The sequence below is a fragment of the Monodelphis domestica genome, chromosome 2 (assembly GCF_027887165.1).
Source record: "Monodelphis domestica isolate mMonDom1 chromosome 2, mMonDom1.pri, whole genome shotgun sequence".
NCBI lineage: Eukaryota > Metazoa > Chordata > Mammalia > Didelphimorphia > Didelphidae > Monodelphis > Monodelphis domestica.
In genome coordinates, this window is record NC_077228.1 from 368,413,722 (window position 1) to 368,429,857 (window position 16,136).

General features: G+C 33.5%; 1 protein-coding gene across 8 annotated transcripts in view; it reads right to left on the bottom strand.

The window, feature by feature from the left end:
* The window catches only part of HACE1 (HECT domain and ankyrin repeat containing E3 ubiquitin protein ligase 1), a 104,880-nt gene that overhangs the window by 61,981 nt on the left and 26,763 nt on the right, over window positions 1–16,136 (bottom strand). For 7 of the 8 annotated variants that reach the window (XR_008916632.1, XM_007484370.3, XM_001368006.4 and 4 more), the window contains 2 exons: window positions 15,003–15,134; window positions 3,130–3,212 (listed from right to left, as the gene is read on the bottom strand). Coding sequence is in view for 7 of the 8 variants with exons in the window: in XM_007484370.3 (XP_007484432.1) it covers window positions 3,130–3,212; window positions 15,003–15,134 (215 nt within the window). In the remaining variant the exon portion in view is untranslated. Of the gene's footprint in view, window positions 1–3,129; window positions 3,213–15,002; window positions 15,135–16,136 lie in introns of those variants that run through there. The other variant, XM_056818626.1, reaches the window with a different exon arrangement.

Genomic DNA, 16,136 nt, shown 5'->3' on the forward strand with positions numbered 1-16,136 from the left:
CAAATTAACAGCATCAAGGATGAAAAGGGGGACCTCACCTCCAATGAAGAGGAAATTAAGGCAATCATTAAAAACTACTTTGCCCAACTATATGGCAATAAATATACCAACCTAGGTGATATGGATGAATATCTACAAAAATATAAATTGCCTAGACTAACAGAAGAAGAAACAGAATTCTTAAATAATCCCATATCAGAAAATGAAATCCAACAGGCCATCAAAGAACTTCCTAAGAAAAAATCCCTAGGGCCTGATGGATTCACCAGTGAATTCTATCAAACATTCAAAGAACAACTAACCCCAATACTATACAAACTATTTGACATAATAAGCAAAGAGGGAGTTCTACCAAATTCCTTTTATGACACAAACATGGTACTAATTCCAAAGCCAGGCAGGCCAAAAAGAGAGAAAGAAAATTATAGACCAATCTCCCTGATGAATATAGATGCAAAAATCTTAAATAGGATACTAGCAAAAAGACTCCAGCAAGTGATCAGAAGGGTCATCCACCATGATCAGGTAGGATTTATACCAGGGATGCAGGGCTGATTCAATATTAGGAAAACCATCATCAACAAGCAAACCAACAAAAATCACATGATTATTTCAACAGAGGCAGAAAAAGCCTTTGATAAAATACAACACCCATTCCTATTAAAAACACTAGAAAGCATAGGAATAGAAGGGTTGTTCCTAAAAATAATAAACAGTATATATCAAAACCATCAACTAATATCATCTACAATGGGGATAAACTAGATGCATTCCCATTAAGATCAGGAGTGAAACAAGGATGCCCATTATCAACTCTATTCTTTGACATTGTACTAGAAACACTAGCAATAGCAATTAGAGAAGAAAAAGAAATTGAAGGCATTAAAATTGGCAATGAGGAGACCAAGTTATCACTCTTTGCGGATGACATGATGGTCTACTTAAAGAATCCTAGAGATTCAACCAAAAAGCTTATCGAAATAATCAACAACTTTAGCAAAGTTGCAGGATACAAAATAAACCCACATAAGTCATCAGCATTTCTATATATTTCCAACACAGCTCAGCAGCAAGAACTAGAAAGAGAAATCCCATTCAAAATTACCTTAGAAAAATAAAATACTTAGGAATCTATCTCCCAAGAAAAACACAAGAACTTTATGAACACAACTACAAAACACTCTCCACACAACTAAAACCTGACTTGAACAACTGGAAAAAACATTACCTGCTCATGGGTAGGACGAGCCAATATAATAAAAATTACTATCCTACCTAAACTCATCTATTTAGTGCCATACCCATGGAACTTCCAAAAATTTTTTTTGCTGATCTAGAAAAAACCATAACAAAGTTCATTTGGAAGAACAAAAGATCAAGGATATCCAGGGAAATAATGAAAAAAAAATACAAAGGAAGGGGGCCTTGCAGTCCCAAATCTCAGACTATATTATAAAGCAGTGGTCATCAAAACAATTTGGTACTGGCTAAGAGACAGAAAGGAGGATCAGTGGAAAAGACTCAGGGTAAGTGACCTCAGCAAGACAGTATATGAGAAACCCAAAAATCCCAGCTTTTGGGACAAAAATCACTATTTCATAAAAACTGCTGGGAAAATTGGAGGACAATGTGGGAAAGATTAGGTTTAGATCAACACCTCACACCCTACACCAAGATAAATTCAAAATGGGAGAATGACTTGAACATAAAGAAGGAAACTATAAGAAAATTAGGCGAACACGGAAGAGTATACATGTCAGACCTTTGGGAAGGGAGAGGTTTTAAAACCAAGCAAGACTTAGAAAGTGTCACAAAATGCAAAATAAATAATCTGGAAAACATTAAATTAAAAAGATTTTGTACAAACAAAACCAATGTAACTAAAATCAGAAGGGAAGCAACAAATTGGAAAACAATCTTCATAAAAACCTCTGACAAAGGTTTAATTACTCAAATTTACAAAGAGCTACAGCAATTGTACAAAAAAATCAAGCCATTCTCCAATTGATAAATGGGCAAGGGACATGAACAGGCAGTTCTCAGCCAAAGAAATCAAAACTATTAATAAGCACATGAAAAAATGTTCTACATCTCTTATAATCAGAGAGATGCAAATCAAAACAACCCTGAGGTATCACCTCACAATTAGCAGATTGGCTAACATGACAGCAAAGGAAAGTAATGAATGCTAGAAGGGATGTGGCAAAGTATGGACATTAATTCATTGCTGGTGGAGTTGTGAATTGATCCAACCATTCTGGAAGGCAATTTGGAACTGTGCCCAAAGGGTGCTAAAAGACTGTCTGCCCTTTGATCCAGCCATAGCACTGCTGGGTTTGTACCCCAAAGAGATAATAAGTAAAAAGACTTGTACAAGAATATTCATAGCTGCACTCTTTGTGGTGGCCAAAAATTAGAAAATGAGGGGATGCCCTTCAATTGGGGAATGGCTGAACAAATTGTGGTATATGTTGGTGATGGAATACTATTGTGCTAAAAGGAATAATAAAGTGGAGGAATTCCATGGAGACTAGAACGACCTCCAAGAAGTGATGCAGAGCGAAAGGAGCAGAACCAAGAAAACATTATACACAGAAACTGATACACTGTGGTACAATTGAAGGTAATGGACTTCTCCATTAGTGTCAATGCAATGTCCCTGAACAATCTGCAGGGATCTAAAAAACATTATCCACAAGCAGAGGATAAACTGTGAGAGTAAAAACACCGAGGAAAAGCAACTGCTTGACTACAGGAGGGAAGGGGATACAACTGAGGAGAGACTCTAAATGAACACTCTAATGCAAATACCAACAACATGGAAATGGGTTCGAACCAAGAACACATGTGATACCCAGTGGAATCGTGCGTCGGCTATGGGAGAGGTGGTGGGAAGGGGGGGCAGGGAAGAAAAGAAAATGATCTGTTTCCAATGAATAATGTTTGGAAATGACCAAATAAAATAATGTTTAAAGTGAAAAAAAAAACTGTTTACTGCACAGAAAATACGCAGTACTCAATATGAAACTAACCAAAAATATTATTTGATTTGATGTAAAATTTTAAGTCCCATGGTTTTTTTTTTCCTGTCATATATTGTTCTTGAAAATAAAAAATAAAAAACCATACCTGCAAGCAAAGTACAGTGGAGTGGCTCCAGACACATTTGGCCTATTAATATCAGCACCACTGTCTAGCAAGCACTGAACTGTCTGAAAGAAAAAAAAAAGAATCAAAACCAAGCTAAAGAGAAGAAAGCATACAAGTTTCAATTTACAGTATAATACATATAAAAGTAAGATTTCATTCACATTCAAAATATTCTTAAATTTTTATTTTTTTAAGAAGCTACCTTAAAATTTCTCATATTCAACAAAAATGTACCAAAGTTTCATTATAACAATTAACTCTACTAAGGATTCTGTATTAGATAAGTCAGTCTTAATCTATACTGTAGGAAGGGGCAAAAAGCATCTATATGACATGATCCCAACAGCATAGACACCCAAAAGCAACATAAAAATCCCAGGATTGGAAGGGGCCTCCAAGGTCATCTAGATTAACTCATATATTCACAGGAATTCCTTCTACAATATCTCCAACAAGTAATCATCCAGACTTTACCTGAAGTCTTCTAGTGAATGCAAACCTATTCCAAAGTATTTATAAAGCACTTACGATGAGTCAGACATGGTTCTGGTGAACTGAGCTGGGTGATCCACTTCACCTTTGTATAGTTCTGATTATTAGGAAGCCCTCCTTTATATCAAGTTTCACTCATTTTCTCCAAAGTGAACATTGCCAATCTGTAGCATAATGTTGAGAACCTTCATTTACCCCTCACTATCTTCTGGATCCTCTCCCGCCTATCACTGTCTTCCTGTTTTGTACTGAAGAGAACTGAATTCCCCTAATGTAGTCTGATCAAGACATAACAAAGCAGGTCTGTCAGGTTAGATATGAGGCTTTTCTTAAAGTAGCCTAAGGAGATCACATTGGATTTCCTGGTGCACTAATTAGTATTAATCAAACTGAGTTACTAAAATCCATTAAAACTCTCAGAACCTTTTCCAAAGAAATTGCTATTTTTCCACATTTCATTGAAATACTGATTTCTAACCTCTGTAACATGACTTTAAATATATGACTTCATACTTCTTCCCTGTGTATTTCCTCTTAGAATTAACATAGCCTTCTAACTTAGTCTGTCTTTTTAGATCCTGGCTCTTCATGCAGTATATTAGCTATAACAATAACAACAATAAGTTAGTATTTATATAGCACTTTAAAGTTTTCAAAGCATTTTACATATTAACCTACTTGATTCTCACTACTACTTTATGAACCATACACTCCACTTTGTGTCATTTGAAAATTTCCAAAGTACACAATTTATACCTTCATCCAAGCCACTGATAGGCAGATGATGCTCTTTAGCTGGGAAAAGGCTAAACAACTTGTGGTACATGAATAAAATATATTACTGTGGTGTATGAAATGATGACTATGATGAATGAAAAGAAACATAAGACTTGTAAGAACTGACAGAGTAAATTAAACAGAATCAAAAAGGCAATGACTATTACAAAGTAAATAGAAAAACAAAACAAAGTAATAAAACTTAATGTTGTATAATTAATGACCAAGTTAAGCCCTACAAAAAAGTTGGGGAAAAAATGTAACTACCCTCCGTTTATTTGCAGATGTGAATGTACTGTCAAACATCATCAATAGTAACTTTTGTGGAATTACTTTTTTCCTTTTAGATTTTTATTATAAGAGATGGCCTGCTGAGTAGGAAAATGGGTGGAAAGGATATTTTTGTAAATAGAAGTGATGTATAAGCAAAATCCATCATTAAAATAAGACTGAATTTTTAAACATATATATATTGAATAGCAAATAAGCACAGATGAATCCCTGGTGTACTTCATAAGACTGCCTGCTAAACTGATATAAAGAAAATTAGTTAACTGCCCTTGGGTACAGTCACCCAAACACTTTTGAATGCACCTAACCATACTGTTCTCTAGTTGTAGGTCTCTCTCTCATCCACAAAAATAGCAGAGACTATCACATGCTTTACTGGAATCCAGGGAAACTGTCCACAACAATAGTCCCTACCTATCCATCTAGTTAAAACATGTCAAAAAAGGAAATTCAGTTAGTCTGGCAAGAAAGTCCTATGATGAAACCAAATAAATGGGAAAAACTAATATCAAGATTGTAGATTAATGGATACATTAATATACTACTCATATAGCTGTGGAGTTTTACTAAAAAACATGAATAAACATCCATACATGCTCACTGACCCAGGCAATCTAATTCTAGGCCACCACTCCAAAAAGGTCAATGATAAAAAAAAAAGTCCTACATACATCAAAATATTTAGCAAAGAACCAGAAACAAAGTAAATGTCCATTGATTTGGGGAATAGTTAAACATTTATACTATCAATATAAGAAATGATAAATACAATATAGAGAAGCATGAGAAGACTATATATAGACTTATATGAGCCATAAAAAAGGTGAAATAAGCAGAATCAGCAAAATGATTATAACATAAGCAGGAAAAAAATCTAAACTGAATATTAGGGAATCATAATGTCTAAGTTTGGCTGGGGGGGGGCTCTAGATGTGGAACAATGGAAACATCAAACTTTTTTCAATGTGTTATTTAATTTTTTTAACTGTTTTGTGTTCTTTCCCCTTGTTTTCATTCTTCTAAAAGATAGCTCTAAGGGATATTGAGAAATATGATATAAAAATGAAAAATATTAATAACTTATTTTTTAGAAAAAGGCTACACCAACAGAAAGGAAGCTCTGGCATGCCCTTTTTTAATGGAAGTTTTAAGCATGACCCAAAGAGGGCATATTATGTCCACTATACAAAGGATAGTCTGGTTAAGTTTGCTGAGCATCATCACCAGAATAATAGCCAGTAGGTAGCTGACATCAATGAAATCAAGGAACTCTATAAAAACAAGTAATATTTTTAATAAAATGAGTCTCATTACATGGGCGATGGCTAAACAAATAGGGTTTCTCTGAATTTAAAGGATATTGCTGTGGTATAAGAAACAGCAAATATAAAGAATTTGGAATCATATATTAAGACATATGAATTGGATGAAAAAGGAAAACAATATACTCAAAAACTACAAGAGTCTGACAGTGGTAATGATCTAAATATGCAAAATGACACATTTTTGGACATAGCAAATACAGTAATGCGTTTTGCTTGACGATGCATTTTTGCTATTAGAGTTTTTGGTTTTTTTTGGACGGGGAGGAATAAGAATTGGCAAGAGAAAAAAATGCTTAACTAAGAAAATTTAAATAAAATTTAAAAAACAAAGAACAGATAAGCGGGAGAGAATAAACACTAACCAATATATGTCATGCATTGTGTTAGTAAGCATTTTAAAATAATTATGTTATTTGATCTTCACAACAACCTTGGAAGATAGGTGCAATGTTTCACATTTTACAGTTAAGGAAGAATATGTTTTAATTAACTTGCCCAAAATCACACAGTTATAACATAAGTTGCAGTGGCTTTTGGTGTATGTAAATTATTTCAAGAATACTTCAAGCCTACAATGAACCAGAATTAGTCACAATGAAGCACAAAGGTAACCAGAAACAATGCCCCCCACCAAAAACCCAATTTCCAGAACTGACAATGGACAAAAAAAAAGCCTAATTAGTCTTCATATGTCTTTGCTTACTGTCCCCTCCCCTTTAGAGGCACTCTTTCTTCATGGCTCATTTTCTCTCAACTAGCTTCACTCTGGCAAATTACAGTGTCTCCAGAGAGATGATGGCCACTACAACTCAAGCTCTCAGGATGCTAGAATCAATCCTTATGAATGACTTATTATTACCAAAACTGTGGCAGATGAGTCCCCACTAGTGTAATAGATTTCTTCTAGGAGGTTGGGCAATGTTCCAGGATTTGATGCAACTAGTACTATCATCATCCACAAAGGAAAGCTTAGAAGATCTTACCATCCCCAAAGGGACTCCATTCCCTCTTCAACCTGGACAATGAACTGGTTCTCCCCTCTAATAGTTACAAATATCTGTGGCAATGTTATGTGTTTCCTCATTTTATCACTCCCCTGATATTTATGATCTGAGGTTAACAAGATTATCTCTGATTTTTTTCAAAACTACTAAATAATTTTGATATGTGAATGGAAAATACCACTAAATCTTTTATTCTACTGTATCAAAGGATTTTTTTTTCTTTTTTAAAACAAAAATAAGCACAGGGTAATCTTGTATCCTGTACATCTTTCAATCAGTTGTATGTATTAAATGATGAGGTCTCTAGAACATTACTTGAGGAAAACTGTCCTTTCCTTATTCATATTCTCATAAACAATGTCTTCAATATATGTGCACAAATGATGTGTATAAAACTTCCATAGAGATGGGTAAAGCAGGCGCATATATATATATATATATATATATATATATATATATATATTCAAAGTCTTGAACCCATATTTTCGCGGTCACTATATACATATACATGGCAACCACTTATTTTTGATATAAATTCAAGACACTAAAATTATCTTTACAGTTTTGGCAATTCAAAGTCTTGAACCCATATTTTCACGGTCACTATATATATTATATATATATATATATAATATATATAATATTTATATCAAAAATAAGTGGTTGCCATGGGAAAAATTCCCAAATATGAAATACCCAAGTCAGCTGGGTTTTATGGAGATTTTAATTAATATAAATTAAGGAATTAAGTAAAGGGAAAGAGACAGAGTAAGAGGAAATAGTAGGAAAAGGTCTTTCTCTTTAAGAGAGAAACTAGGTCAGTCTTTAATCACTCACCACAAGATCTTTCCAAGCAAAACTCTAGTGTTCAGAGACCCAGCAGCCTCCTCTGACTCCTGACTTCCAATTCAGCTACCAAAGCTGAACTAAATCAAACTCCCTTGAACTGGTTCAGACAGTTCCTTTTAAAGAGAAATTTCTCCTGTGTTACCTCCCCTAAATGTTCACGTCTACCAATCACAGTAGACGCTTTTCCTAGGACAGCCCATTCTTAGTTTTTAGTTCTCACCTTCTCTGGGTAGATTTTATCTTCTGAGTACTTCACACCTCTTTGTTAAGCTTGCCTCTTGCAAGTTGCCTAACCTTTTAGTGATTAATTTGACCTTCATAGGTACTTAGCACCCTTTTGTATTAGATCTAAAAATAGACCTAGCTTAAGGGTTTTTGCCTCACTATAAGTATGGGTTAAGTACTTTTTCATTGTTCAGTAAGGAGTTTACAACTTTATCTTCCCCTAAAGTATGCCTAATTATGGGTGGAGTAATGTTAGAGTTCCCAATACATTCCTGACCAAGTTACCTCCATTGTTTAAATGGGGAATAACCTTAACCATAACCTTAAGATAATGTTCCAAGGTAGAGTCTGCTAAAATTTTAAGATTCACAGTGTGTGCGTATACCTCCCTCCCCCTCTCTCCGTCTCTCCCTCCCTCCCCCCCCCCTCTCTCTCTCTCTCCCTCTCTCTCTCTCTCTCTCTCTCTCTCTCTCTCTCTCTCTCTCTCTCTCTCTCTCTCTCTCTCTCTCTCTTTCCCCTTGAAAACTAAATTAATTGTTTGCTGTTTAACACACTTTTTAGGACATTGGTTTCCTCATTTTTGTAAATTATTTTATCGATATGAAATTGATATAGTCTGATTGTATGTGTCTATATCCTTTCTTCAATATATATATCATTTTTCATCAATAAAGTGTGAATTTCAAAACTACCATTCTTTAGAAGATCTGATTGAGCTATTTCCTGATCAATAACAATAGAGATACTTGGAATAACAGAATCGGGTCTTGGAAACTACATTTCTCCTTCCTTCTTAGTTTAACAAGATTAGGAAGGTCTGCATCAAACTCAAGATTTAATTATCTGAGAAAATGGCCTTCAACAGACATGTGCAAAAAAAGGACAGACCTCTGGGCTGTCCCAAGTCAAGCTGGAGCCACCACTGACACATGTGAGACGCAGGAAGAGAGGTAGAGAACAGCCTCTAGAGTTCTCATGACTTACTGTGAAGAGGGCTAGAGTTCAGCTTGATCCTGGAGCTCAAGCTTGGAGGAGCCCCACAGACAGCTTTCCCTCAGACCGGTCCACATGAGTGATAAGGACTGACCCCTTTCTCTGCCTTGGCTCTCCAGGGCTTTAAACTCCCGCTTTGGCTCAATCTGAGCCAGAGCAGTTTTTGAGTTAAACTTCTTTCCTTTTCTCCCTCTCTCTCTCTTCCTCTAATATTTTCTTCCTCCTTTTGTAATTAAATCACCATAAAATTTGGCAGCTGACTTGGGTATTTTATTATTTGGGATTTCCCTTGGTGATCACTTAAATTTAGATTTTTTCAGTCTCAATCATAATTTCACCCTTTTCAAAAGGAATAGGCTGAGATCATATTTCAATTGAATGCCTTATGTTTTTATCTTTTTCTTTCTTAAAGCTTTCTACTAATGTTTTGTTCTAACAAGTTGATGAACATACTACATATGCACAGCTAATTCAAGAATCAAAACAAGCATTTATTCTCTAAGCACCAAACAATATTTATAGGGAAAAAATAAAGTCTCTTCCCTCAAAAAATGTACAATATATGAATTAAATATAAAGTCATTGCTGAGAAAGGAAGGAAAGCATTAGAAGAGGCATCAAAAAATTCATGCAAGAAGTAACTCTTGAGAAGGGCTTCTGAGGAATCTTGGGTGAGGAATAGGTGCTCTCTAGGAATCAGACAGTCCACAATGAGACTAATTTTACAAAGTTTAACAAGACAAAAAACTTTCATTCTATAAGGGTTTTGTATATTGTATCTTTTTCCTGAAAATTATTGTTTTTTGTATTCTGCTTAACACACTGATAAATAGGTCCACAAATTATGTCTGTTTTATTAAAATATTCTTTTTATTCTTTTAGAGTTTTTGCTGGCTTCTCAAACTGATAGTCTTTCTACTCAAAGATCAAAAGCTTTAAAATGCATTTTTAACAAAAATTTAAGAACAAAAAGATCAATTATTTAGCTAATTAATTACCACCTAAAACATACTTTTGCATTTAATACATCAATCTCAATCTTATATGTAAACTGATATAATACATTTTATGTTTGAATATGAATAAAACTACATGGCTAATTGAGTTAAATATTATATAATATTTAATTTCCTTTATAAATTTTTTTTTCAATTTCCCCCACACTTTTGCCAGAAATTTTTAAACTTTACTTCAGGATTCTCCAAAGAGCAGGTAGGGTTTATCATGCTCAACAAATCTTCCTTCTTTGAACCTTAAAAAGTAGCTAAGTGGTAAAGAGGAATCTGGGAAAGAGAAAAGGAAGACAGTAGCCTATCTGGATTCCAGGGTTTGCCTTAGAAAACACAAAAAACTGTATGCCTTTTCAACACGCTTTTGTAAAATAGTAAGGATAACACATATGTTCTTGGGCCAAACTGAAGTAATTTAATTGAAGTCAATGGCAAGCCAAGAACCAAAACACTGATAAAAAGCGTACACACACGTCCAAAATCAAACAATGTCCAAATTCAAAGTGACAAAACTGAACAAAGTAAATGGCCAATATTAAAACAATAAAGGACTAAGTGTAAACTCCTTTTAGCAAATGATTACAAATAATCCAAAAAGCATTATTTCAATTCAACCAAGTTTTCTTTGTGTACCTACTACATTTAAGGCACTATTCTAGGCACTAAAGGATATAAAAAGTTAAATAAGATACAATTCCTGCCAACCCTGGAAATTAATGTCAAATCATTTCAGCAAAATATTATACATGCTTGACATACTCTCTAAAAGCAACCTGCTATACAATAACTTCAATTGGCTTACCATTATTTCTCTAGAAGACCAACTACCTAACACTTATATAGACTTCTTTAATTAACAAGCAATTGTCAAGAGTATTCACTTGTCCTGGTAAATAATAGTAATTAGAAAAACTGCTATCACTACAAATCAGTCAACACAGAACTCTAACATCAGAAAAATTAAACTTTCTCTAAACCTAAAAATAAATTCTGAAATATGTTAATCAAACAAACCTACCTTTACGCCTCAAAGCTGAATCCAAGCTTTTTTTTAGGGGGGAAAGCATTCAAATAAATGTACATGACTGCCCTGTAAGTTTCTGGATGAAAAGTTTGGAGGATGGTTATGGATACCAATATAGCTGACTGAATGCAGAATAACCTTATTGTTCCTTAATAAGCCTGCAATTTCAATAAGAAATGCAGTCAGTCATAATTCTCTTGAAAATAACAAACTATAATGCCACTGTCAAATTAACAATTTTTTTTTAGTTTTATGAGATTAAGTCTACCCTAACAAGATTTCAATTGCCTTTTCATATAAAATTTGTGAGGCTTAAAATGGAGATATAAAATCTAAAGATATAAAATTACTCAAGTGAAAGACATTTTCTTTAAATTTAATTTTGAATTAATTTCTAGCTAAATAACAACATTTAAGTTTAGGTTAGATTCACTTGCCAAAATGATGTTCTAAGTTTATGGCTCCAAACTGTCCCAAAAAGCTAAGAAAGCCCTCATTTGCAACAAATTTACTCATTTAAGACTTTCTAACAACTAATGACAGCAGGAATAAAAATTATAAAAGGTTAATCTCAAATCTGGCATCAGATAGCTGGATAAAATTCAATTCATTGACTAAATTGCTACAGTATGTCAAAATCCAATCATCACACATGGGGTCTGCAAGTTACTCTGTTCCTAGAAAAGTCACTTTCCATAGCAACAAGAACCATATTCTCAGATACATATATTGTACTTTTTTTCCCCGAGTTCAGAGCACTTTCATCTACTATGTCACTAGTATTCTGCACATAAGACTAAGTCTGGAATAGGCAAAGAAATGTTGTTATCCCAAGTATAACTATTTAGCCAATGAACGAACCACACCTGACCTCTGTGGTCCCCTCCATGTCAAGAGGATCCAAGATTTTCAGAGTTCTCTGGTTTATAAAATATACCCTTGATGATAAGTTCTAAAGTCACATTATAATTATGGTGACAGAGGGCAAACGTATAGGTCAAATAAGAGCTGCTAGTCAAAATCATCAATCAATGACAGAAGATCTAGAAGTTATGGTCACAATTTTCAATTTGTCTATTTTAAAATTTACCTTTTTTTTTTTTGCCTAGGTCTATAAAAGCACTGGTGAAGAGAACTCCTTCCACCTAGCAGCACAGCAACTATCACTTCTTCTAGGGATTGGCTTTCTGTCCACTGTCTTACACTGTCTTTCAAAAGGAACCTTCAAAATCCTAAAACACTATGTACATTAAGATAACAGCATAGACTCAGTAAACAAAATTTGAATGTCCACATTGCATAGCTTAGGATCAACAGCAACAAAAATGTTTTTCATGTTGATTATTTTTGGAGAAATAGATATATGTTCTTCAAACTAGATTTAAATTTAACCCTCCATGTAAATTCATAATAGATTATTAAATTAACTTAGTTAGCATCCTAATAATCTTTAAAGCATTTCTCATCATCAAAGCAACAATGTGATAGCAATAAGAAATGCTACAAAGCTGCCTGATAATTAGAAATAGTGTTTCCTCTCTTTCATGAACATCTACTCAACTTTCTTCTTAGGTATACCTAAAATTCAATCTACTCTGAGGTTAGGTTAAAAGTAAAATTTCACAGAAAACTTCTATCTTTTGCCTCTCCATATTAATTTGACAGAAGACTTTTTCTGGACCTTGAAGGTTTATTTCCCCCTGAAAAGTTTTAAATTTGATTTTTATAGAAGAATTCTAAAATGTCAAACCTTTTTAAAATTTTAAGGATAAAAATTCGAATTATGTAAAAATAATATGTGTTCTCACATACATAAGCTCTTTCTGTCATTTTTCAGTTGTTTCTGAATCTTCATGACCCCATTTGGGATTTTTTTGACAAAGATACTGGAGTGGTATGCCATTTCCTTCTCCAGTTCAAGAAAACTAAGGCAAATCAGGTTAAATAACTTACACAGGGTCACACAACTGTAAGAGTCTGAGGATGGATTTGAATTCATGAAGATGAATTTTCCTAACTTCAAGCCTGGCACTCTATCCACTGAATCACCTAGCTGAACTACCATTCCTTCATGGACATAATAATCAGGGTTTAGAGGGTTTAAAGGTGGTCATATACAATTCTAATAAACTGAAACAAAAGCCTATTCCAAATCCTCCTAAATCACTAAGATCTTTTTCAATAAAGTCTTTTAGAACAACTTTAGTAATTTAACTTTAGTAATTTAAGAAATGATTCATTATTACTGAAAAAAGAATAATAATTAACATCTCAAAAAGCTTTCAATCTCCAGAAGATAATTCAGTCCAACTCAATACAAGATTTCTGTCCAATGAGATTCTATTAGGTCATAGAAAATTACAATTCCAAGGAATATTAGAATTAGCACAACTCTGAGAGATTACTATAAGTATATTCTACCCACAAACAAGGATACTGAATGACTTTTCAAGGTCCCTTCAGAAATTCTGATCCTCTGATTAATGGCAATCACCAATGATTGAGTAACATCCCATCACTATATATTTCCTTCTGTACAATCTTCAAAAATCCATGTGGCATTTCAGTGACTAAGCTGGAGATTTAGCAGCAATCTTGTCTTGTACACAAACTGTAGGAACAAAAAAAAGTTCTAATACTCTTAGGAAGGTTACTATTTTTTCCTTTTCTGCTCTACTGTATCCGCAAAATCTCAACCAGACAGCACCATCATGGTAAAGTCCAATGATCTATAAATTTTCCTAGAAGACAATTTTTGAAAGACAGAATTTCTTAGCTGCAAAGTATTCTTTACCACACCTGCTTTATGTTGTAAAACATATGGAACATATTATAATTATATTATGTAATCTTCAATGACTCCAGAGTATAATTCACATTTTTTAGTGCATTCTATAAATCACATATGGTTTGGGCCAAAGCTTTCTGAATGGTCTACTATCTTTTATCCTAACTGAAAGCAGTTGATCTCAACTACTATAATACATTTCTCATCTAAACTTTATGGACAAAGAGAGGGTAAAGTTATTTAGCAATTGTTATAATTCTTATCATTATGTTTAACTATTTCATATTATAGAGCTAAAAGTTTTTAAATTTGAAAACTCAGGAGACTCTTCTTTAAGATATTGTCAACAGGGATCACATCCAAAACTGCAATAATTGTACAAAAGAATTCCTGAAAGTCAGCCATAATTATGATTTTCTAAAACACTGAAGAGTGAAATCAAATGTCAGAATATTGTTGGCAGAAGCTTAAAAAAGATAGTTTCATAAACTTAAAAAGGGTAACTTTTGAAGGAATAATAACTATTCCTTAAAATATGACTATTCCTTAAAGATAATGAACTAATTTAATTTCAAAGTAGACATCCCAAAAAAATCTTTTTTCCTGTTAGTAACATATTAGGATAGCAGAAACACAACTTCTGCCTCCCAAACTCAAGTCTTGATACTATGCCTCATATTCGAACACTATCAGTTTCTTAGAATGCCTCATCACAAACAACCTTAGATTCCTGAAGGCCAAGCCATCAAAGCACAAATTCTAGTATTTCCCATCAACCTAAACATGTTTCTAGTCTTCCTAGCTTACCTAGTGCTTAATTAACAGCTCTCATAGAAAAATGTCTCAAGGAATTGTAATCTGCATTAAGTTACTTAAGCACTAAAGTATTTAAAAAGCATGACTTTCTTTTACTTTACCAAAACAAATCAGCAATCTAGTCATTAATAGAAAATTCTTTAAAAGAAAGACATTTTAAGGCAAAGCTCACAAATATTCCTACTGAAAAACTTTTCACAAATTCAGAATTTTCAAAAATTTACAAAATATATAGAATTTCAACAAAATTTAACTTACTGTCTTATGACCATTTTGGCAAGCAACATGCAATGCTGTCTGTCCCATTGCATCTTCAACATCCACGTTACTAACATGCTGTACAAGATCATGAAGTAGTTCTGTTCTTCCATTTACAGCCAACCAATGGATCTGTAGAACAATTTGTGCCAGTTAATACTTTTATAAGAAATGTTTACATTTGAACATTAAAATAAACTAATTTTTAATTATGAATCTAGCATCCAAACTAGTAACCCTTTTAAGTTTATATATATTTTCCTTAAAATTTTATCTGATTAAAATTTGCAATAAAATTTGAGCAACCTCAAAGTTATGTTTCAGAATTAATCTTTCCATAATACAAAATGATAAAGCAAATACAAAATATATGCCTTCTTGAATGCCCTTGTGTTTTCAAAGTATGTACAAATGTTTTCCAAAACATAAGGTGCTAATTTTTTCCTAGGTCAATACCTGGGTACTGTGATCCCATCTTCACAATACTAAACATTCATCCTACCCTCATTGATCTTCATTCCCCAAACTTCCCTTCACCAGGAAAATAACAACTATAAAATAAACACACACACACACACACACACACACACACACACACACACACACACACACACACATATACACACACACACATACACACACACATAGATACACACAGAGGAAAGTAACAAAGAAATCGTGAAAATAAATATAAAAATAACTGCTTTTAAAACAAAAGTATTTCATAGTTAAAGATGCTATTCTCAACAGATATAAACAAAATCAGGAAAAAAATAGGAGTCACTAAGAACCCTAGAAAATGTTTAATATCAAAATATGCTTTTTCATATCCTTTCAAGTTGGAACCCTCCCATAGTGAAAACTTCTTATAGCACTCAAAATTTTCCCAGACTATGCTAAGAATACCCAATAATAACAGCAAAGAGAAGTTTACAGTCTTGATGCAAAGCTAGAGAAGAGAAGCAAGGATGGGGAAAAGTAGAGGCATCTCACTACTATAACAGAAACAGATAATTTAACCTTGCAAACCTCTTTCCTAGGTATTATTAAAGGAAAGAAAATTATGTAGAGCAAATGGATCTAAAATGGGGGGAGAATCATTTATTTCCTTCTCAAAATTAATTAGTGGGAAAA